The 22,398-nt window shown below is 42.7% G+C and overlaps 1 protein-coding gene across 1 annotated transcript in view; it reads left to right on the top strand.

Annotated features, from left to right (window-relative positions):
* The first annotated feature begins 3,086 nt into the window (after positions 1-3,086).
* SERINC1 (serine incorporator 1) overlaps positions 3,087-22,398 on the top strand; it is a 41,472-nt gene continuing 22,160 nt past the window's right edge. Inside the window, exons 1-5 of the mRNA XM_030198568.1 lie at positions 3,087-3,292; positions 13,183-13,344; positions 15,453-15,646; positions 16,285-16,364; positions 17,020-17,157. Coding sequence (XP_030054428.1) covers positions 3,254-3,292; positions 13,183-13,344; positions 15,453-15,646; positions 16,285-16,364; positions 17,020-17,157 — 613 coding nt within the window. The 5' untranslated portion in view covers positions 3,087-3,253. The remainder of the gene's footprint in view (positions 3,293-13,182; positions 13,345-15,452; positions 15,647-16,284; positions 16,365-17,019; positions 17,158-22,398) is intronic.

The raw sequence follows: 22,398 nt of genomic DNA, 5'->3' as shown, positions 1-22,398 counted from the left end.
GAAATCAAATATGATAGTGTTTAACTTAAAAAAAAGGAGACTATGATGAAATGAGAAGAACGGTGAAAAGAAAACTTAGAGGCGCGACTGTGAGGGTCAAAACTTTACATCAGGCATGGATGCTGTTCAAAAACACCATCCTGGAAGCCCAGGCCAAATATATTCCGCGTATTAAAAAAGGAGGACAGAAGACCAAACGACAGCTGGCGTGGTTAAATAGCAAGGTGAAGGAAGCTATTAGAGCTAAAAGAAAATCCTTCAGAAAATGGAAGAAGGAACCGACTGAAAATAATAAGAAATGGCATAAGGAATGTCAAGTCAAATGCAAACCGCTGATAAGGAAAGCTAAGAGGAACTTCAAAAAAAAGACTGCGTTGGAGGCAAAAACACAAAAGTAAATTTTTTTTAGGTATATTAAAAGCAGGAAGCTGGCAAAAGAATCGGTTGGACCGCTAGATGACCGAGGAGTAAAAGGGGCAATCAGGGAAGACAAAGGCGTAGTGGAGAGATTAAATGAATTCTTTGCTTCGGTCTTCACCAAGGAAGATTTGGGTGGGATATTGGTGCTGGAAATGGGATTAATGAGACAAAGTCAACATGGATTTAGTGAAGGGAAATCTTGCCTCACCAATCTACTACATTTCTTTGAAGGAGTGAACAAACATGTGGATAAAGGGGAGCTGGTTGATATTGTGTATCTGGATTTTCAGAAGGCGTTTGACAAAGTACCTCATGCGTCTGGTAGCGCTATACAAATGTTATTAATAATAATAATAATGAAAGACTCCAGAGGAAATTGGAAAGTCATGGGATAGGAGGTAATGTCCTATTGTGGATTAAAACTGGTTAAAAGATAGAAAACAGAGAGTAGGGTTAAATGGTCAGTATTCTCAATGGAGAAGGGTAGTTAGTGGGGTTTCCCAGGGGTCTGTGCTGGGACCGCTGCTTTTTAATATATTTATAAATGACCTAGAGATGGGAGTAACTAGTGAGGAAATTAAATTTGCTGATGACACAAAGTTATTCAAAGTCGTTAAATCGTGGGAGGATTGTGAAAAAATTACAAGCGGAGCTTACGAGACTGGGAGACTGGGTGTCTAAATGGCAGATGACATTTAATGTGAGCAAGTGCAAAGTGATGCATGTGGGAAAGAGGAACCCGAATTATGGCTATGTCATGCAAGGTTCCACGTTAGGAGTCACAGACCAAGAAAGGGATCAAGGTGTCGTCGTTGATGATACGTTGAAACCTTCTGCTCAGTGTGCTGCTGCGGCTAAGAAAGCAAATAGAATGTTATTATTAGGAAAGGAATGGAAAACAAAAATGAGGATGTTATAATGCCTTTGTACCGCTCCATGGTGCGACTGCACCTCGAATATTGTGTTCAATTCTGGTCGCCGCATCTCAAAAAAGATATAGTGGAATTAGAAAAGGTGCAGAGAAGGGTGACAAAAATGATAAAGGGGATGAGACAACTTCCCTATGAGGAAAGGCTAAAGCGGCTAGGGCTCTTCAGCTTGGAAAAAAGGCGGCTGAGGGGAGATATGATAGAGGTCTATAAAATAATGAGTGGAGTTGAACGGGTAGATGTGAAGCGTCTGTTCACGCTTTCCAAAAATACTAGGACTAGGGGGCATGCGATGAAGCTACTACAATGTAGTAAATTTAAAACGAATCGGAGAAAATTTTTCTTCACTCAACATGTAATTAAACTCTGGAATTCATTGCCAGAGAATCTGGTAAAGGCGGTTAGTTTAAAAAAGGTTTGGACAGCTTCCTAAAGGAAAAGACCATAGACCGTTATTAAATGGACTTGGGGAAAATCCACTATTTCTGGGATAAGCAGTATAAAATGTTTTGTACATTTTTGGGATCTTGCCGGGTATTTGTGACCTGGATTGGCCACTGTTGGAAACAGGATGCTGGGCTCGATGGACCCAGTGGCGATCCTAGGTCAGGCAGCCAGACAACCCCTAGCTTCACCTGTGCAACGACCGCCGTTCCCCGAGAGTTCAGCCCCCAGGTGCAGGCGGCCACCAGGACTTCCGGAACCGGCGGGGTTGCACAGCCACTGACCCGACAGGCAGGGAGAGCAGACACCGTCCAGGAGCCAAGGAATCAGCAGTGCAGTGAATAGTTAGAGAAACAGTCCGAGGTCTAGGCAGGCAGCAACACAGTGCGTAGTCAGGCAACAATCCAGGGTCTGGTACACAGGAATCACAGAAACAAAGCTAGCCAGCTGTAGAACACAGATGTAGACCATATATTACTGTATATTGTATAGAATAGTGTAAATAAATGAACATAAAATACAGCATTTATTAGTGCTATTTCCATCAGCTACAATAATTTTTGAAGCCGTTCTCGTGATATTCAGTTTGATTTCATGATATTTATATATGTACATATGGAACGTTTTCAAATAAATTAAAACGCCGCCAAATAAGTAAAAACAAAAAATCTTGTCCTCTACCTTTTAAGACACTGCCCATCCAACTGGAACAGCTTTTGACTTTGTACAGATGGACCACGCATACGCACTCCATTATTTCTAACGATTTTTTTACTATTGTTTTCAATAGCGTTTGCTATTGTTTTGGGTGTACCTGCGACTCCGCCTACCGTAAGCAAGCTACGCCTACTAGCTTCAACCCATATAACAGGCTAGACAGCCTTCTGTCTTCTGTTCTCAATTTGACCTCTTTGATGCCAATATCCCATACACGCGGCTTAGTAAACAGAGGGGTGTGAGCATATAACACATTAACTCATTTTTGAGATTTTGGACATATGAGTGAGAATCAGCCATTCTCAACATTTTAGATCCATTTAGTGTTTTCCCCAGAGACAGTTACATTTGTGGGCCCTGCAATAAACGCAATAACAGAATCTCGCACGCCAAACGATCCCCCCCTCGTCACTGCGAACCGTCCTAGGTTATGTAAAGAAACCACGCACGCTCACTTCTCCCTTCACCACCTCTTCAGCAGCTTGCGGAGCCTCCCAGCACGCCGTGCCGCCAGTGACAGTGCGCCTGTGACGTCATTGTGGGCAATGCCTGGGAGGCGGTACTAGCATAGCACTACTTCTCTGGAATTGCGGAATTACCCACAATGACGTCAGCAGCAGGAGGGAGGCGACAGTGGCCCGGTGCGACTGAAAGCGACTCGGAGGAGCTGTAAACAAGACACAGGAGGCGGGCGGAGAGAGAAGTGGTTCTGTCACTTCGGTTTCGCTATCTTGGTTTTCGCAATGGGGGCTGTGCTAGGCCTGTGTTCCACCGCCAGCTGGGTAACCTTCTTCTGTGTACCTTATATTTGGGAGCCAGGGGGGGGGGGGTGTCGCCGGCCTTCTTGTTATGGCTCTTTCCCAGTGTTTTGTGATTGGAAAGGTTTTTCGGCCCGGGAAGGGTGGCGAGGGAAGCGGATAGCGGCTTCTTTGAGCTCTGCCCCTTCAGCCGCTGCAGTTTAGGCACGTAGGTAGGATCAGAGACCATGGGGAGCTGTAGGAGTGTCCTTTGGGCCTGGCTGGGACTCGAGAGCAAATTGATCTCTCAGACTGTTGTGAAGGGGGTTCTTTATTGGAAAAGTATATATAAAGTTGTAATTTTTTTTTTCATTGAAAAAGTCTTTATTTTTTTCCCTTTTAATGATGATTGCGACCTCCGTGATGCAGCGTTTAGTCGTTAACACCACTATAAGTTAAAGGGTCTGAGCAAAACCCTGGCCCTTAAGGTAATAACTGTAGATGTGTGCCATCTCAGCTTTTCTGTAATAACTGTTTTGAAAAAAATAAAAAATAACCCATTTTATTCTGTGTGGAGAAACCATAGTTGCTGAGAAGTAGTTTTTTTTTTTTAAAATCTGACGTTTGCTAATGCAGCCATCACACATATCTGACAGACATGTCATCATATTGTGCAAATTGCCTGCTGTAGAAAAAGCACAATCGTGCCCTATACAATTTTTGTTGTTGTTGTTGCTGATTAGTGTTAATAAACAAGATTTTAAATGCGGATATCCAATGATTTTTCTTCATGTATAAAGTATGTTCTTCAAGGATAAGCAGGCCGTTCAGTTTTCACTGATGTGTAATGCAATACCATGTGTTTCCTGGTCCAGAGCTTGGAACAAGCACAAGAGCTTTGTGGCACGTGAGCCGTGCTACACTGAACAAGCGTGAGTGCCACGAGAGTGTGGTTACCGCAGTTTTTCTTCCGCAGTGAAGGGTGTTTGACGTTTTGGCCTGTTCTTCACATCTCTGGCCTGTTCTTCACATCTCGGTCTGACGAGCTTCTTGAGTGCCTTTTTTGGCATCATTGCGTCATTTGATTTGGCTATGGAAGTTTTCCCTTCCATGTCCCACTGGCTTTAAACGCTGTATCCTGTGTAGTTGGACCATCTCTGGCAAGGATACCCATTCTTGGTGTCTTCAGTGCTTAGGAACCGACCTATGTTCGGATGATGAAAAGGACCTAGGTAGCCAGAGAGGATCAACGAGAGGATTTTTGGAGTCGGGTCCAATTCTTCGACGCCATCGGCATAGACATCAGCAGTGTCGGCACCAATGAGTGTTGCATCGGGAGCAGTGGTATGTATGGCTGCCAGACCTATGGACACTGGGAGCAGCTGTGTATCGAGTGAGTCTCCACCTACCTCAACGCTGGCTGTTGTGCAGGGCCCCTGGGACTGATCTGCATTGGACCTGACTCTGAGGCGATGTGAGGATTCGATGTCGTCCTCGTCTGCATTGAGGAGCCTCGATGATGACTTCAGGCGAAGGCCAAGAAGCATTGGCATTGATCCTCCTCATTACATGGTGCTGGGAGCGCTGAGGTGTCAAGGGACTCGGCACCCAAGATGAGTCGGCACTGGGAAGACTGCCCTCCCTCCATACAAGAGATTCTGGTGCTTCAGTTTTCATCTCGGCCCTGGCAGTTCTGCAGCCTGACTTAGCCGATGCCCAGCCTGTCCTGGTGTCGGCCCTCAATGAGCGCATTTGGGCCTTACTCCCTGAGCTGCTCGCTGGATTTATGCAATGGGCTGCATCGGCATTGGGGGTGCTTGTGCCTCCTCTGCCTCCCGTTGTGGCCTTGCTTGACTCTGAGTTTGTGGTCTAGCCCTGGTTGACTGCCACCCAAGCCGGTAGTCCCATGACGTTGGTGGAGGAAGCTTTGTTGGAGTCAAGGAGGGAGTTGACTCTTCAATGCCTCTCTCGAGGACGTGGATCCTTTAAGTCAAAGTAGGTTCAGTCTCAGTCCTCTCATGAGAAGTTTTTGACTGACATCAGTGAGGAGCTCTCATGGGAGTTGGAAGAGGATGAATCCTATGTCATCCTCTCTGACCTCTCCCCAGGAAAGGAGAAAATTTCCACTGTCTTATGGTTCAGGCATTGGCCAGCAGATTTAGTGTCCAAGCAACATCTCACTTGGCTGCCTCTTCGCGCGAAACTTCTTTTTGGTGAGGATCTGGAGAAGATTGTTAAGGATTTGGGGGACTCTAAGGCTCAGAGACTGCCTGAGGATAAATCTTGTCTGGTAGAGGTTTCTTGGCCCTGTCTTCCTGAGTCGTTGAGGTACCAACCTGGCTGTGCATCAGGGCCTTACAGCAATCCTGGTTTCAACAGAGTTCTTCCTTTCGTGGGGAAAAACAGCCCTCTGGCACCTCAGCGCATCAGGGTGCTGCAGGGTGTCCTTCTCAATCATGAGATGCCGGCCTGCTCTTTGGACAGCAGGATAGGGTGTCAGTTGACTTTTTTCTATGAAGAGTGGCCCAAAATCACTTGGGACCAGTGGATCTTAGAGGGTATCAGTGACGACTACAAGCTTGAATTCTCCAATCCCATAGGAAGTTTTTTTTTCTTGGCATTCTGATGTGCCACGGTTTCCAAAAGAGCAGTCAAGTTTTGCTCCTCTTGAGTATTGCACAGGTCGATGTTCCATTTATTTTGTGTTGTCTCGCAAAGGGGGCTGCTTCCAGCCTATTTTCAACCTCCGGAAGTTCAACCAGTTTTTATGAGCCCGGCATTTTTGTATGGAGACTCTGCGGTCTGTGGTGGCGGCGGTAGAGCTGGGCGAGTTTCTCACGGCTTTGAACTTGCAGCGAACTTTCTGAGCAGATACATGTTGGATCTCAGAGAATGGTCCCTTCACGAGGTGGTCTTCAAACACATAGTGCAGACGTGGGGCAGACCAGTTATGGACCTCATGGCGATGTCCAGGCATGTGCGGATGCCTCGATTCTTCAGTTGTCGAAAGGATCCTTAGTCCGAGAGGATTGATACCTTGATTCTTCTGTGGCCGGCCCAAGTTCGTCTTTACGTGTTTCCACCTTGGACTCTTGTGGGTTGGGTCCTCCATGCAGGCTTGGTAATTCTGGTGGTTTCGGATTGTCCCCGGCAGCCGTGGTATGGAGAACTGATACACCTGGCGATCCAGGTCCCCCTGCCGCTTTGCTTCATTAGGATCTGAGTGTGATAGCTGATCCATCTCTATTCTTGCTTACGGCTTGGCTCTTGAGAGGGCTCGGCTGAGGAAGAAATGGTATTCTGCAAAAGTCATTTCCACTATGTTATGATCGTGGAGGCGGTCGACTTCCTTGGCTTACATCATAGTGTGGTGTATTTTTGAGAACTGGTGCCAGGATAGGTCTTTTCAGCCTATGCAGTCTTTGATGGTGGAGGTTTTGAACTTCGTGCAGAATAGTCTGGACAGGGGCTCTTTAGTCTCTTTGAAGGAGCAGGTGGTGACCTTGTTGTCAGGTTCTCGAGGCAGAACCGGAATTCGTGAGCCCTTGGACCACTGCCGAGGAGCGGCAGAGGCAGACAAGACCACCCTGGAACTGGATACAAGGTAGAGCAGGGAAAACAAACTAGCAGATCAGTATAGTATCCCAAAAAAACTTTATTGAAGATACCGTGTATGAGACAAATGCCCAACACAGGCCGTGTTTCACCCAATGATAGGGCTGCATCAGGGGCTATAATGAGCAATAAACATATTAAATTATAAAACGTCAAATTATAAAACATAAAAATGCATAAAAAATATATATGTATATCTAAAATATATAAAACATCAATATAAATTGTAATGTACATGTAAAACATAAATTGTGAATATGTCCAAATTTCACATTGACTTCAATATGACATAGAATTTCACCACTCACGCATTACACCTCATTTACATATGGTTTGATTTCCATAGCATAAAATAAAAATTTATTTTCAAATAACATCATCATGTCGATTCTACAAATAGTTGACATCTCAAATTCACATTATCTTTTCATTCAAACCATCAAACACCATTTGGGCTCTGAGGTAATATTGTTTGAGTCCAAACCGGAAATTAAGTATATAAGGTAGCATTCGCACTTCCAACGGTTTTTACAGCCTTTGATAGCAGACGATTTATCGACTATCTGGCGTCACGCAGTGAGTATCACTTTCTCTAACTTGATCCATTTCTAACAAGGTATATCTTTTAACGATAGTCATTTGAGGTTCACTTACACACTATCAGTGGTTTTATTTAAGGTTTTTTTTTTATTTAGGATTATTTTAATCTGCGACAGCGATCTTTCAATTAGTATGGGTAAATGGGATCATCTGGTTGACAGGAATGAGTTGTGTACACTTTTATGGAGACTTAGAGGTGTATTTTCAAAGCACTTATACTTACAAAGTTCCATAGATTACAATGTAGCTTTGTAAGTCTAAGTGCTTTGAAAATGAGCCTCTTAGACGCTGTCTGTATTCATTCAAAAGGTTCATTTTATGCTGTTTAATGTCAATTTATGTTCGGTATTATATAGGTGAGCCGTCAGTATTTTTAATTGAGTTTGAACCAGCGCATTTAGGTGATTTCAGGCATTAATTTGTTTTGTGACAGGTTTTTTCTTCATCAGTATAGATCTACAGGATCATTTGGTTATTAGCAATGAGTTATGCACACACTTTTTTCCAAGTTGTCGAGTGGTACTTTGACTCTGTCCGCTTTCACTATAGATATTAAGATCAGCGTGTGAACAGTTTCATTCTGTGTCACTCACAAATGTAATATCATGGATATCCTCTGGTTACAGACTGGTATATGGACTCTATCAGTGGTAAGCTCTTTGAGCAGGGACTGTCTTTCTTCTATGTTTGTGCAGCGCTGCGTACGCCTTGTAGCGCTATAGAAATGCTAAATAGTAGTAGTAGTAATGACTATGCTTGAGATCAGTGAGATCACAGCTTCAGCTAACAAATGTTTCAGTATGGTCGTTTGTTTTGAGTCTATCAATGGTGACAATTGATTCCTATGAGATCCTGTCAGAGCACCATTGTAATTTACATAGTCTATACAACAGCACACTAATGTTTGGTATTTGTTATACAAAGATGATTTAATCATTTATTACTAGTCTCACATGACTTACACATTGAACCACCCCACCACTTATTATTCACTTTCTTCTCTACTATTGATATTTGTCATTATTATGATTCCTTTCTTTTTTCTTTTTTTTTTTCTTTTTTTTCATTATTTTTTCATTTTGTATTGTTTTTTTTATTTTTATTTATCCAGGGATATGCTATTTTGAGCTGCTCATGCTAGTTTTTTTATGAAGAAAATCCCTTATATCCTTGTCCTGATAGATTATTTGATATTACATACCTATTTGATTGGCAATCTACATTATTTATATCTTTATTTATTCATTTATTTTTTTCATCATTTTTTAAATTACTTTTGAGCTGGCATTTTATTATTTTTATACGTTTGTAATTATATATTTGTTCCTCTTCCTTCAGCCGCTCTTATTCAAGAAAGATACAGACTAGGTAGGTGTCCTGAATGTTTTGTTTAATTTATTTATTTATTAATTTTTTGTTTATTTTTTTAATTTTTGATAACCCATTTTATGGACCAATTTTTATGACCGTGCCCTTCTTTTGCTGGTATTTTATAATATAAGTGTAATATATATGGAATATATGTGTTGTTGATTTGTTGGTTGTTGATATGTTTATATATTTTATGTATATTTACATGCATCTCTATATTTTTGATGAATAGTTAATGTCTATTATTATTTTATATGTCTACTGTATTTTAATTTTTGAAATAAAAGGGACTCTCAATGTTTATAATTCATGTCTGTGGTTTACATGTACATTATAGTTCATATCGCTGTTTGTTTTATATATTTTTTGGACATATATTCACAATTTATGTTTCACATGTAAATTACAATTTATATTGATGTTTTATATATTTTAGATACACACATATATATATTTTATGCATTTTTATGTTTTATAATTTGACGTTTTATAATTTAATATGTTTATTGTTTATTATAGCCCCTGACGCAGCCCTATCGTGGGCGAAACACGGCCTGTGTCGGGCATTTGTCTCATACACGGTATCTTCAATAAAGTTTTTTTGGATATTATACTGATCTGCTAGTTTGTTTTCCACGTTGGATTTTGCAGATCGGTTGCCTTATTATTTTCTGGGACCTACAAGGTAGAGCAGGGCTGGAACTCCGGACTGGAGTTGCTACTGAGGCAGGCAAACTAGAACAGGCAGGACAGGAACAGCTTCACCTGCGCTTGACCACCATTCCTCAGGGGTTGAGCCCCTGAGTGCTGGCGGCCGGCAGGACTTGCAGGACAGGGCATGAACTGAAGACCCAGAGGACCCACCCTGGGTCTAGGATACACGAGGGAGGCTTGGCACAGAACTAGACTAGGACTGAAAGCTGCTACGAAGCCACTAGGCAAGAACACAAGACAGACTAAGCAGACAGGACATGCACAAAGGCTAGGTGGAGGCAGGGGCTTGGATATACATACAAGCTTGGCAGAAGCAGAGGTTAGGGTGTGCATACAAGCTTGGCAGAAGCAGAGGTTAGGGTGTACATACAAGCTTGACAGGAGAAGGGGTTCAGGATATGCATACAAGCTTGGTAGAAATGGGGTTCAGGATATACATGCAAGCTTGGCAGAAGCGGGGTTCAGGATATACAGGCAAGCTTGGCAGAAGCAGAGTTCAGGGTAAGCACACAAGCTGGGCAGAAACAGGGTACAGGAAATACACATAAGCTGGGCAGAAGCAGGATTCAGGATATACACCCAAGCTGGGCAAAAGCAGGACTCAGGATATACACACAAGCTGGGCAGTAGAATAAACCAGGAATTAGCAGAGTCTTGGGGCAGGCAGCAGACAACAGAATAAACCAGGAACTAGCAGAGTCTTGGGGCAGGCAGCAAACAGAGAGAATAAACCAGGAACTAGCAGAGTCTTGGAGCAGGCAGCAGACAGAGAAAATAAACCAGGAACTAGCAGAGCAATGGCTTAAGCTTCAGTAGCTCCAAACACAGACAGGGAATTAAACAATGGCTGAGCTTCAGTAGCACCAAACACAGAGTAAAGCATCAGAAGGACTAGCAGTCCACAGACACAACAAGCAGAAGGGCAAGAGCCCAGAACAGAAAGGGCACTAGCCCAGAGCAAGGCTATGTAGCAGCGCAACAGTACACTGACTAACTTGGCGGCCTTTTGGCAATGCAAAGGCCCTGAATGCGAGTACAGCACTTCCTTATAAAGGCTCTCACTGATGATGTCAACTACTGCAGGACAGAAGCAGGGAACACACTGACACCAAGTAGAGGCTTGGAACACAGAGGAAGGACAGGCAGAAGCCATCTTGGAAGCTGGAACAGAACAGGCGGAAGCCATCTTGGAAGCTGGCCATGCGGAAGCCATCTTGGAAGCTGGCCAGGCGGGAGCCATCTTAGAAGCTGCACTTCGGGGAATTAGTTGAGTAAAAGAGGAGTCACGACCACGGACATGACACTTGTCTTGTTTTTGGGGTTGGATTCAGGGTAAGTCCTTGGCATTTTCTCCTGATGTGGTGTGTTTACTTCTCAGAGTTAAACTTATTTGTCCTCTGCATCACCCCTTTGTGCCTCCTTGGGATTTGAACCTTGTTTTGGAGGCTTTCATGGGGCCTTCCTTTGAAACCATAGAGAGCAGTACCTGCAAGGATATCACTTTGAAAATGATGTTTTTGGTAGCGATTTCTTCAGCCAGGAGGATTTCAGATTAGCAGGCCTTGCCCTTGTCATGTAGGGAGCCCTTCCTGTTGTTTTTGAAATGAGAAGATTTCCATGAAGCCAGTTCCATCTTTCTTTTCTGAAGTGGTTTCGGAATTCCATGTGAATCAAGTTATCTCTTTGCCAGTCCTGGGGGATAAGGCAGGTGATAAGGAGTAGCATCGCTTGGCAAGGTTGGATGTGAAGAATTTTACGGCATTATTTGAAGAGAATGGAAGAGTTTTGTTTCTTGGATCGGTTGTTTGTCCTGCACGGCGGTCCGAAGAAGGGAGCAGCTGCTTTCAAGGTCTGTAGCTTGGTGGTTGAAGGAGGCAAATGCATCATCCTATCTTCTGAAGGGTTGCACAGTTCCGTTGGTGCATAAGGTGAATTCCACTCAGGTGGGGTTGCGTCCTCCTCGGCAGAGAGCAGTCTGATTCCACCACAGGATATCTGCAAGGCGGCGGTGTGGTCTTCAGTGAATTCCTTCGTGAAGCATTATAAGATATAGTGGAATTAGAAAAGGTGCAGAGAAGGGCGACGAAAATGATAAAGGGGATGGGACGACTTCCCTATGAGGAAAGGCTAAAGCAGCTAGGGCTCTTCAGCTTGGAGAAAAGGCGGCTGAGAGGAGATATGATAGAGGTCTATAAAATGAGTGGAGTTGAATGGGTAAATGTGAAGCGTTTGTTTACTCCAAAAATACTAGAACTAGGGGGACTCAACGTGTAATTAAACTCTGGAATTCATTGCCAGAGAATGTGGTAAAGGGGGTTAGCTTAGCTGTGTTTTAAAAAAGGTTTGGACGGCTTCTTCAAGAAAAAATCATAGACCATTATTAAATGGACGGGCAAAATCCACTTGTTTCTGGGATAAGCAGTATAAAATGTTTTGTACTTTTTTGGGATCTTACCAGGTATTTGTGACCTGGATTGGCCACTGTTGGAAACAGGATGCTGGGCTTGATGGACCTTTGGTCTTTCCCAGTATGGCAATACTTATGTACTTAGGGTTGACGTACAGACGAGAAGCGATGCTGGTTTTTGGGCAGTGTTTTTGACTTTTGGACTCCGGGGTCCTGCCTTCAGAGGATACCGCTTTGGTACTTCCCAAGCGTTTTGACTGGTCTGGAGGGTTGCTGAGCAAAGAGAAATTAGGCCTTGCTTGCAAATTTTCTTTCCTTTAAACGCTGCAGACCGGTCAAAAGCCCTCCCTAGTTCTCATGTGAAGCTGGTTGTTGTAATTCCTGTAGTCGGGAGGGGGGGCACTGGGGTGGTTTCTTGTTCATCTACTACTGTGGTTCTAGTTGTTCTTGGTTACTGTGGTTGTTTAGTACTGAAATTAAAATGAAAACCCTTATAAAAAACGCACACATGTGGTTGGGAGCTGTCTGTGAAAGAACAGCTTTGTTTGTTTTGGCCAGAGTGCAGTTTTCACATGGGGTACTTTTTTCTCTGCTTTATCTAAATACTGACTTGATGGGGATCTGCACAGGCTGAATATGCAATCTTCAAAGTCAGGTGTTCTCAGTTTCCCTTCGCTGGTAAGCGTAGGTGATGCTGGATGAGAGGGTTGGGAAAGAGGAGAGAAGGTCAATGCTGGACAGGGGGAGGGGTGGGAAAAGGAAAGGGATATGCTGAACGGGGAGGAGGGAGATAAAAAGGGAGGAGAGCGCTGATTTATAGGTTGCAACTCATTAGAAACCATAGCACAGGTTCTGGAGCAGATGCCAAAGCAAGGATTTCATACTTTAGTGCTTGAGGTCCATAGGTTTATTCCAGTTTGTGTAGGTGATCTAGGAGCCTTTCCTTTTCAAATAATTAATTGTCTCTTCCGTCTTTATTAGAACACATATGCTAATCCCCTTTGCCATATTCTTTACGTCCTAGCATAAGAACTGGTTTGTAGGTGGTGCAACACAATTTAAAATGTAACTTGAAAAATAAACACACATTATTTTTCATGTTACCTAGATTTCTTGTTGGGTTTCTTTGTATAGGCTTTATATTTGTCACGGGAACAATAGGCTAAGAACAACCAGTGATAGTAGCTGTTGTGGTTTACAACATCTTTCTTTTTTTTTTTCCCCCTAGCTTTCATGTTTGTGTGGCAGTGCACCATGTCTGCTGTCCCGATGCTGCCCCAGTGGGAACAACTCTACGGTGACCCGGTTGATCTATGCTGCCTTCTTGCTACTTGGCGTTGGTGTTGCCTGTGTGATGTTAATGCCAGGAATGGAAGAACAGTTACAGAAGGTCTGGTTCCTTATTTCTGTTAAACAGTGTACTACAGTACAGTTGTAGCTAATGCCATAAAAGCTTATGATTTTCTTGCATGCGAGAGTGAATGCTTCATCAGCTATATGCATGCAGGGCTAGATTACTAAAGTGCCTTTTACAAAGTTGAAGTGAGCACTAGTGCATGCTTACTGCTGCAAAAAATGGATTACCATGGGGTGTGCTGAGGCATCCTGTGGTAATTTTAGGAAGTGCACATGCTACCCACATGCTTAAAAATTTTTTTTTTTTATTAGTGCTGAGGGCAGAGAATGGTGTGTTCACTAATCAGTTAGCACATGGGCATTGTTGTGTGCTGATTAGTGCAGGTTTAACATGTGAATCCCTACTGCTTACAAAATAGGTGGCGCAGTAGGGGTTCACATGCTAATGGGAAAATTAGCCCTTTGGCATTAATAAGAAAAATTGCAAAATTGGTCATTTATCCCAGCAGTAAAAATGGCCTTAGTTTGCTGGAATGACCCATGTAAGGGCACAGTTTGGTAAAAGGGCCCCTAATGCTGCTAATGTGCATTATTAATTAAGTTAGTCTCACTACATAAAATGGGACCCTTTACTAAATAAAGTGCATTAGTCTGATAGAAACCTTTAGTCAATCTAGCCCATAGTGTGGTTTAATTTTAATTTTCTCAGTGCTTTCAATAAAAAGAAATAAAGATCAACAAAATCAGGTAAAGTGATAGTATTCATACTATAACTCAATACATTTCTTGGCTCTTAGCTTCTGGCTCCCTTCATAATGAACTGTATTGCCATTTTTTGTTAACTTTTATATGTCCATAGATTCTAGTGGCCTAGCAGGGTGACCATGCCACACTTTTTTAAATTAAGTTTTTAATCACAACTATAAGCGTGATTAAAGAGAATAATACAAGTCAATCAATAATAACAAATAATCATAATCAAGTTTGTCCACAATATTGGGAGCCAAGTAGGACATTTTTAAAATAGAAAAAAACAAAACAGTATATTAGAGAACCCACAGTTGTGAACAGTACAACCAGTCAGCCCTGAGAATTTCCTCCTAGAATCTGCACCCGTTTTCTAGCCCTCAAGAAATCAAGCAGTTTTTTGGGATCAAAAAGCAAAAACTTCTTTCCTCAAAAGTAGCAAAACATTCTATAGCGTCTCACAGATCAATCCAGTAACGATTGGGTTATGTCCCCCTACCAGCAGGTGGAGATAGAATGCCACGGCTCTGCCATAAGGGATACTGTGCCACAACCTCACCTTCAGTATTCTCCCCATCTCAGCAAATGGATGGAAATATCCTGTGCATCTCTCTGGATTGAGAATTGCTCCTTGCCTGTTCCCTCAAGTGTAGTTGAGCTTGGGGGGTCGTGGCTGTGCTTGGCCAGTGATAAGGGGTATACCTGGTAGGGCCAGGTCCCTCCCCTCCCCTAAACCTAACTAGCGTGATGATATGCTCCAAACAGATCCAGTTTTGTGTCTCATGTTCTCTCAGGTGGGGAAGTGGCCTGGAGAGCCAGCTTTGTGCCTTGGCTAGGATAGTTGATTTGGTATGCTAGCTGGTCAGAGAAAGGACCTGGTGGGCATTTCAGGCAACCGTAGCGCATTGGATTAAGGAGGCCATTGCTTCTGCTTACCTTCTTGGTGGCAGGGTAGTCCTAGATGCCCTTAAAACACATTCTACTAGAGGGTAGGTAGGTTTGTGAGTGGAGAACACTTTGGTACCGCTGCAGGAGATTTGTAGAGTAGCACAACCCACCAGGTATTGGATTCATCTGCTGCAGCTAAAGGAGAGAAAATTATCAGTCAAGACATAATTTTACCATAAACATGTATGAGAGAAACCTGTATCATACTAATATAGTACATGACTATAGATAAAGACCTGAATGGTACATCCAGTCTGTCCAACAGTAGTAGTTGCATTTTGAAAGCTACCTTTTATTATGTTCATCAGAATTAGGTAGTCTTAGTAGTTATTTGCTAGTAGGTTATGTCTGCATTGTATTCAGTATGGATGTAGGATACTGCATTATATATTTGTATATAATGAATTCTGCAGATTAGTAAGCCTCTATGCACTATTCCTTTTTCAGATCCCTGGCTTTTGCGAAGGAGGGATGGGGTCATCCCTTCCTATGGTGCATGGTCGTGTGAACTGTGATGTCATTGTTGGATACAAAGCTGTATACCGTGTGTGCTTCGGCATGGCCATGTTCTTCCTGCTGTTCTCCTTGCTCATGATAAAGGTGAAGAGCAGCCAAGATCCCCGAGCAGCAATACATAATGGGTAAGATGCCAAACTGGAAGAAAATGTAGGATATTATTTAGACTGACTACGAGGAACATACAGTCTAACTTAGGGGCATTGTATGGGAGGCCTGGGCCCCTCTACTTTTGCCTTAGCCTCCACAGCACCCAGGAGCACCATTGCTGTACTTTGCATAGATCTTCTAAACCCTGACAGTTGAAGAAATCTGCAGCTCGAATCAGCTGAGAAATTAAGAAGTGTGACAGTCAGCGGTAGCACTTAAAGCCACTGATGCCGGCACCACAAGTAGGTTCAGTTCTCAAGAGGGCTCAAAGGGCTGCCATGTTACATCACCTCTCAGCTTGGGCTTCCTTGTATTTTTGGGTTGGAGGCGTGAGGAAAGGGAAAGAAAGTGACTGACAGATGCAGGGAGAAGGTAGAGGAAAAGGGTTGCTCACAGCTTACTGCCCACGTTAACCTTTTGTCCCCCCTCCAAAAATTCAGTTTCTTCTATACCACTAGTATAACTTCTGTAAGTTCCATATTATGAACAGCAAGTCTGAGCACCTCCAGGTGGCCTTGTTTTGAACAAATACAATATATCTTTGTGACTTGTGGGTATTAGATCCCAAGTTCATCCTGTAATGTTGATTCCTGGTGGTTCTTTACTTTTCTAGATTTTGGTTCTTTAAATTTGCTGCAGCAGTTGCAATTACCGTTGGAGCCTTCTTCATACCAGAAGGGCCTTTTACTACTGGTAAGTTGAGAGCTTACATTTCTTTTTTTTTTTTTTACTAATAGTGATATGGCTAGTTTTGACAAAACTGCACCAGCTGATACTTTCTAATGACCTAATTTCCTTTTAAGAAGGAAATTTTCTTCCATTTGGTGCTTATAGAAACAAATGTTGCTCATTAGAGCTGAAATAGGATCAGCAGTGTGAATCTTCTGAAGGCAACAGAGTATCAGTAATTTGAACAGAAATGGAATTGCATTTAGCAAAACTGATCAAAAATATTTATGTACATTATAAAGAGGCAAAGAACTTCTGAAATGTTTTATTTAATAGTCCCCAGTGGAGTAATTGTTACCTTTATGCCTTAAATAATATGACGACCCAATCAGGCAGTTTCTTCAGTATGTTTTTTTCAAAGGTATTGAAGGTCAAATTTACCCTGTAATGTTGCAGAACAGACCATCTGCCTGTGATGTATTAAGAGATCTCATTGTGGGAGGGGGCTTCTAGAAGAAAATAAAAGTACCTTATTCTTCGCTAAGCTGTTCTGTCTGTTCCTCTTTTAATTTTAGGGTAGGAGGAGGGGGAGGGGGTGCAGCTAGGTTTGGAGGGGTATATTTGGAGTGCAATCTGTTTCAATCTTAACATTGATTTGAATGATTCTGCTGCCTTTCAGTGTGGTTTTATGTGGGCATGGCCGGTGCCTTCTGCTTCATCTTGATTCAGCTGGTCTTGCTCATTGACTTTGCTCACTCTTGGAATGAATCTTGGGTAGAAAAAATGGAGGAAGGGAACTCAAGATGCTGGTATGCAGGTGAGAGTCTGGTTTCCACTTGATTGAAAACTTGCTTATATGTGTTTCAAATCTTGAGATAAGAGGTTCAAGTCGGTCTACATTGCCAGTGCCGTGCACAAAATAGCTTAAATAAAAATAATAGTAATATTTGTGCTGTCAAGTTTATTCTAGTCATGTATTGTCCTTCACCTGAGAGTACACAGACCACTTGCATTAATCTGTGGAGAAAAGTATGTTAAATATGTTTGTGATAAAACAAGATTTTTATATACATGGAGGCTTTTTTTTTTTGTTTCACCAGCAAAGCATCCTTTTTTATGCAGTCCTTAAACCGATAGGCAGACAGTAGCCTAACTTCTTTCCCTTGGCTAGTTTGAACATGTTCTAACCTTTGCAACACTTTAGCTCAGAGTGAGGCTTGGACAGCATTATTTCCTGGTGTTCCCCAACTTTATAAGGTTGAAATATTCTGCAGTGCCGTTATAATGGACAACTGCTTTTGTGCACTGATTTGGTCTTTCAGACATAGCCAATGGAGGATTGAAGTTGCTATAGCCCTCCATTCTTGGTTTGGGAATACAGAGGAAGCAGATTTGTGCCAAGGCCCTGTTCTAGCTCTTTACATTTTAGAATGGCTTACCCTGAACCTCCCTAGTCACTGACTAAGTACAGTAAATCTTGTTTACGTAATACCTGTATGAATTTTTTTGCTTTACCTGTTGATGGTTTTGCAGAATAAGTCTTAGATTTCTTCACTGTTAATAAACTTCAGAACCACCATACTGGGTCAGGTCAAAATTCAGTTGAGCCTTGCATCTTATCTTAGTTACCGGTTCAGAAGTGCCTGGCAGGAGCCCAAAGAAAAGGTTTAAGCCTTCTTGCTTTTAACTGGGCATAGTTGTGGCTTTCATAAGTCTGCCTAGCTAATAATGGTTCATGGACTTTACTCCAGGAGTGTGTTGAAATCTTTTATAACCCTGTCATGCTAACTGTTCTGTGTCTGACTACCCTGTTTCCCCGAAAGTAAGACATCCCCTGAAAATAAGACCTAGTAGAGGTTTTCCTGAATTGGTAGATATAAGGCCTCCCCCGAAAGTAAGATCTAGCAAATTTTTGTTTGAAAGCAGGGCCGCCGAGAGCCGGAGAAGGCCGCCCCCCCCCCCCCCCCCACCCGAGATCTCCGGGCCCCCCGCCTCCACCCACCCTCCGTCGCTCCCGGAACTAACCTTGAATGCCTTCTTTCACCTTCGCAGCAAGCAGCAGCAGGGCAGACCTCTCCTTCCTTCCGTGCCCCGCCCTCGCGGACGTTACGTCAGGCGAGGGCGGGACACGGAAGGAAGGAGTGGCCTGCCCTGCCGATGCTTGCTGCGAAGGTGAAAGGATGCGTTTAAGGTTAGTTCCGGGAGCGACGGCGGGTGGGCCAACCCCGATCCAACACCGATGTTTCCCCGAAAAATAAGACCTAGCGCATTTTGGGGGGCAAAAATTAATATAAGACAGTGTCTTATTTTCGGGGAAACACGGTAGTTAAAATAAAAAAATTAATGGATATTATTTTATTTATTTTGCGTTTTGTCTGTAGGTGAATTTTGAGGAACTGGTGACATCTGGCGCTTATGAGGGTCTCTGTGTCTCTACTAGGGAATAGCTTGCAGGGTGGGGAGCAACTTGCTCAGAGGCAATTGAAAACCCAGTTGGTACTACTTCTCAACCCAGTCATGTTTTCAGACTATTCACAATGAATATGCATCAGATAGATTTGCATGCACTGCCTCCTTGGTATGCAAATCTATCTGATGCATATTTATTGTGGCTAGCCTGAAAACCTGACTGGCTATGTGTACCCAGAGAAGCACTGCCAGCTGGCAAGTGTCTGGTTGCTGCCGTAGGAGTACATGCACAGCAAGCAGGGCTTGAGTTCTGCTTGGGAGAACCTTCCACATGTCCACAGGGTCAAACCTGAGGCCATACTAGATAATGTTAAATGGAAATGTGTTGCTTATTCTCTCCAAGGACAAGCAGGACAATTCTTGCATATAGGTGACATCATTCAACAGAGCCTTGTGCGTAAGGTTACCATATGGCTCCAGAAAAAGGAGGACGGATTGAGCCAGCCGGGTTTTACATCCATTGCTTTCCATTGAAAGCAATGGAAGAGTAAAACCCGGCTGGCTCAATTACTTCCATTGAAAGCAATGGAAGTAAAACCCGGCTGGCTCAATCCGTCCTCCTTTTTCTGGAGCCATATGGTAACCCTACTTGTGCGGAGATCTTCTCCATAGCCTTCAAGAAACCTTTAAAACAGAGTCCAGTCCTGAATGCCCTTGCCAGTCAGGTTTTCAGGATAACCACAAAGAATATGCATGAAAGTGATTTGCATATAATGGAGGCAGTGTATGCATGCATATTCATCGTGGATATCCTGAAAAACCTGACTGGCAAGGGGTACTCCAGGACTGGACTTGGGAAACACCACTTTAGAAAACCACACCATGCATGTACACCTTCCCACCCACCGCCACCACGGTGTGGGATCACGCAATCTCTTTTCATCCGTGGCGCAGTGAAGATTTTTCTCAAGCTCACATCTATTTATTCATAGTCACATTTTCTTCATTTTGTAAGTGCTGCATGTGACCAGTAATTGAATACTAGTAAGACTGATTCTTAGGCTTACTCCTCCATCAAGGGATCTTCCTGATGGAATATTAAGTGTTATGGGTAAACCATTTGTTTTAGAAACCTTCATTAGAGTTCTAGGGGTATTGTTGGATTCTCATGTGTCTGTGGTGAATCAAATTAAACAATTGAGTCATAAAGTATTTGTCAAGCTGAGACAACTGCAGCGTATAAAAAAATTAATGGATCAGGTACAGTTTCAAGTAGTGGTACGAGCAGTGGTGTTTCAGTTTGATTTTTGTAGCTCGTTAAATCTGGGTTGCTCGAAGACATCTCTGAGGCGTCTGCAGGTTTCGCAGAATACTTTGGCAAAGTTGATATGTGGTAAGTGTAGATCAGATTGGGCAACTCCTTTGTTGAGAAGTCTTCATTAGCCTTTAATAGAAGTTTTCTTCTTACAGTTAGGTCTACTGATCATTCTTTGCAGTTGAAAGACCCCTTGTATGTTAAAATTACAATAAAATTTATATTTCACTACAAATCGTTACTGGATCCGTGCAGATTAAATCAATTTTAAAAAGATCTTGACCAACACTAGAAAAATTACAACTTTAAAATAGCATGATTTTCTGTCCAAAAGATCAAAACCTTAACACAGATATGTGGAAAATAAATGTTTTTTAACATTTTCTAAAATTCAAATAATCAGAATTCCAGCATTGAGCAGATCTATAAGCAAAGCCCATTACATGTATGGATTTATAATTCACATTTCTTAAAGTTGGAAATGGTAATATTCCCTGGTTAATCGACCTTAGGGATCGGTTACTCGAACCAACAGCCAGCAAAACGTCTAGGTTTTCCAGGGCATTACCATAAAGAATCCTATGAATTAAAGTACACATCTTGAACCTACATCGAGTCTCCAAAGGGAGCCAATGCAGGCTCTTCAACAAAGGAGTAGCAAAATCTGATCATTATCTGAAAATCAGCTTTGCTGCTGTATTTTGTAACATTTGCAAATGCCTCAAGGAGGTCTTTGAACAACCCATATATAGGGAGTGACAGTGGTCAAGCTGACAATACCTGAACAACCAGTGAAAATCAGTCTTGATCTACAATATCCTACACTTACGGGAGTGAAATTTAAATGTATTCACTCTATGGGCGTGTTTATCAAGCAGGTCTGATGGAATTCGATCCCATCAGAATTGAGATTGATTTTGTGTTATCTGACATATCATAAATTACTGAAAGCTCATTATTTTCAAAAATATCAGTGCTAAATAGTTACATTGTTAAATGTTGATTTTAATAATGTGGATAAAGTTACTGTTATTTTTTATAAATTTCCTAGTGATAGCCTAGTACTTTTGTGTTGTAATCCACGCTGATCCAAGAATGGTTTGTAGCAGAATATAAATTTTATTGTAACTATAATTTTCCTATGCCTTTTCTTACACTGCTTAGTGTTTTCTTGGCACTTTTAAGTTTTCTTTTTCAGTGCCACCGGTGTGACTGGACCATGTCTTTTACTGACACTCATAATTGGTGCTAGTCATGTTTGGGGCCTGACCATGTCTTTTTGTAATCTCTGTTGGCAAATGTTAAAAAGAACCTTCGGGACTTGCAAGGAGCAGTGCAAAAATATTTTTGGCGCCAAAAAAGTCTGCTCCATCAACTTTGGCATCGGTTCCCATGGCCTCAGGAGCTGCATCAGCATGAAAGAGGTTTCCATCTGCCTTATTGAGCATCTGCAGCGCCCATTGAGGCTGAGCATCCTCGGATCCTGCACTAAGGACCCGTAAAGATTTGACATCCCTGTGCGAAGGGATTCTGATGCCATGCCTCGGGCATATGCCAGGAAGCATCAGCTTAAGTCCTCTTTGAGGCACTGTGTTGGGGTATCGGCATTGCCGGTATCCAAGAAGTGTCAGGACTAGGCTTTCCAATTTGGCCCCGATACGTTCTGTGGATCTGACCACTCTGACTGATCCTCCTTTACTGGTGCATGTCTTCGAGGAGCAGTTCCAGGTGGAAATCTATGAATTTGTTAAATCTCATGAAGAAAAACCTATTCTACACTGAGTGATAGGGATGTGCAGCAGTGGCAGAGCCAAAGGCCAATTTTGGGTGGGCCTTAGCCCAAGGTGAGTGGGCATGCAAATCTCTTCCCCCCCCCCCCCTCCCCGACTCCAGTCTCCGCCCTCAACTCCTCAAAATGTAAATACCTAAGCTGGCAGGGATTCCAAGCCCCACCAGCCAAAGACCTCCTAACTGAGTTGCGCTAGCTGAATAAGTACTGTTGCAGGCGCAACTCGGGCAGAAGTCTTCGGCTGGCGAGGCTTGGCATCCCTGCCAGCCAAGAAAGTAGAGGGGTCCCAAGCCCCCCCCCCCCTGTTTGCTTCACTTTGTTTTTATACATTTTTTTTTTTTTGTTTTTGGTGATATATTTTTTTGTTAGAAATGATATGAATGATTGTAGAACCCTCTTGAGTGTGACTTTATTAATGGAATTGGTTAGAGAATAAGAATTCTTTGTGTTATGATTTAAAGATTAGGATGTATTCAGTGTTTCCATGGCCATCCAGAAAAGAAGATTTTGTCTTTTGATCGGGTGTCTTATAAACTTTTTCATGT

Source organism: Microcaecilia unicolor, chromosome 3, assembly GCF_901765095.1.
Source record: "Microcaecilia unicolor chromosome 3, aMicUni1.1, whole genome shotgun sequence".
Taxonomy (NCBI): Eukaryota; Metazoa; Chordata; class Amphibia; order Gymnophiona; family Siphonopidae; genus Microcaecilia; species Microcaecilia unicolor.
Note: the sequence above shows the minus strand (reverse complement) of the source record. Positions and strands in the feature narration are given on the sequence as shown.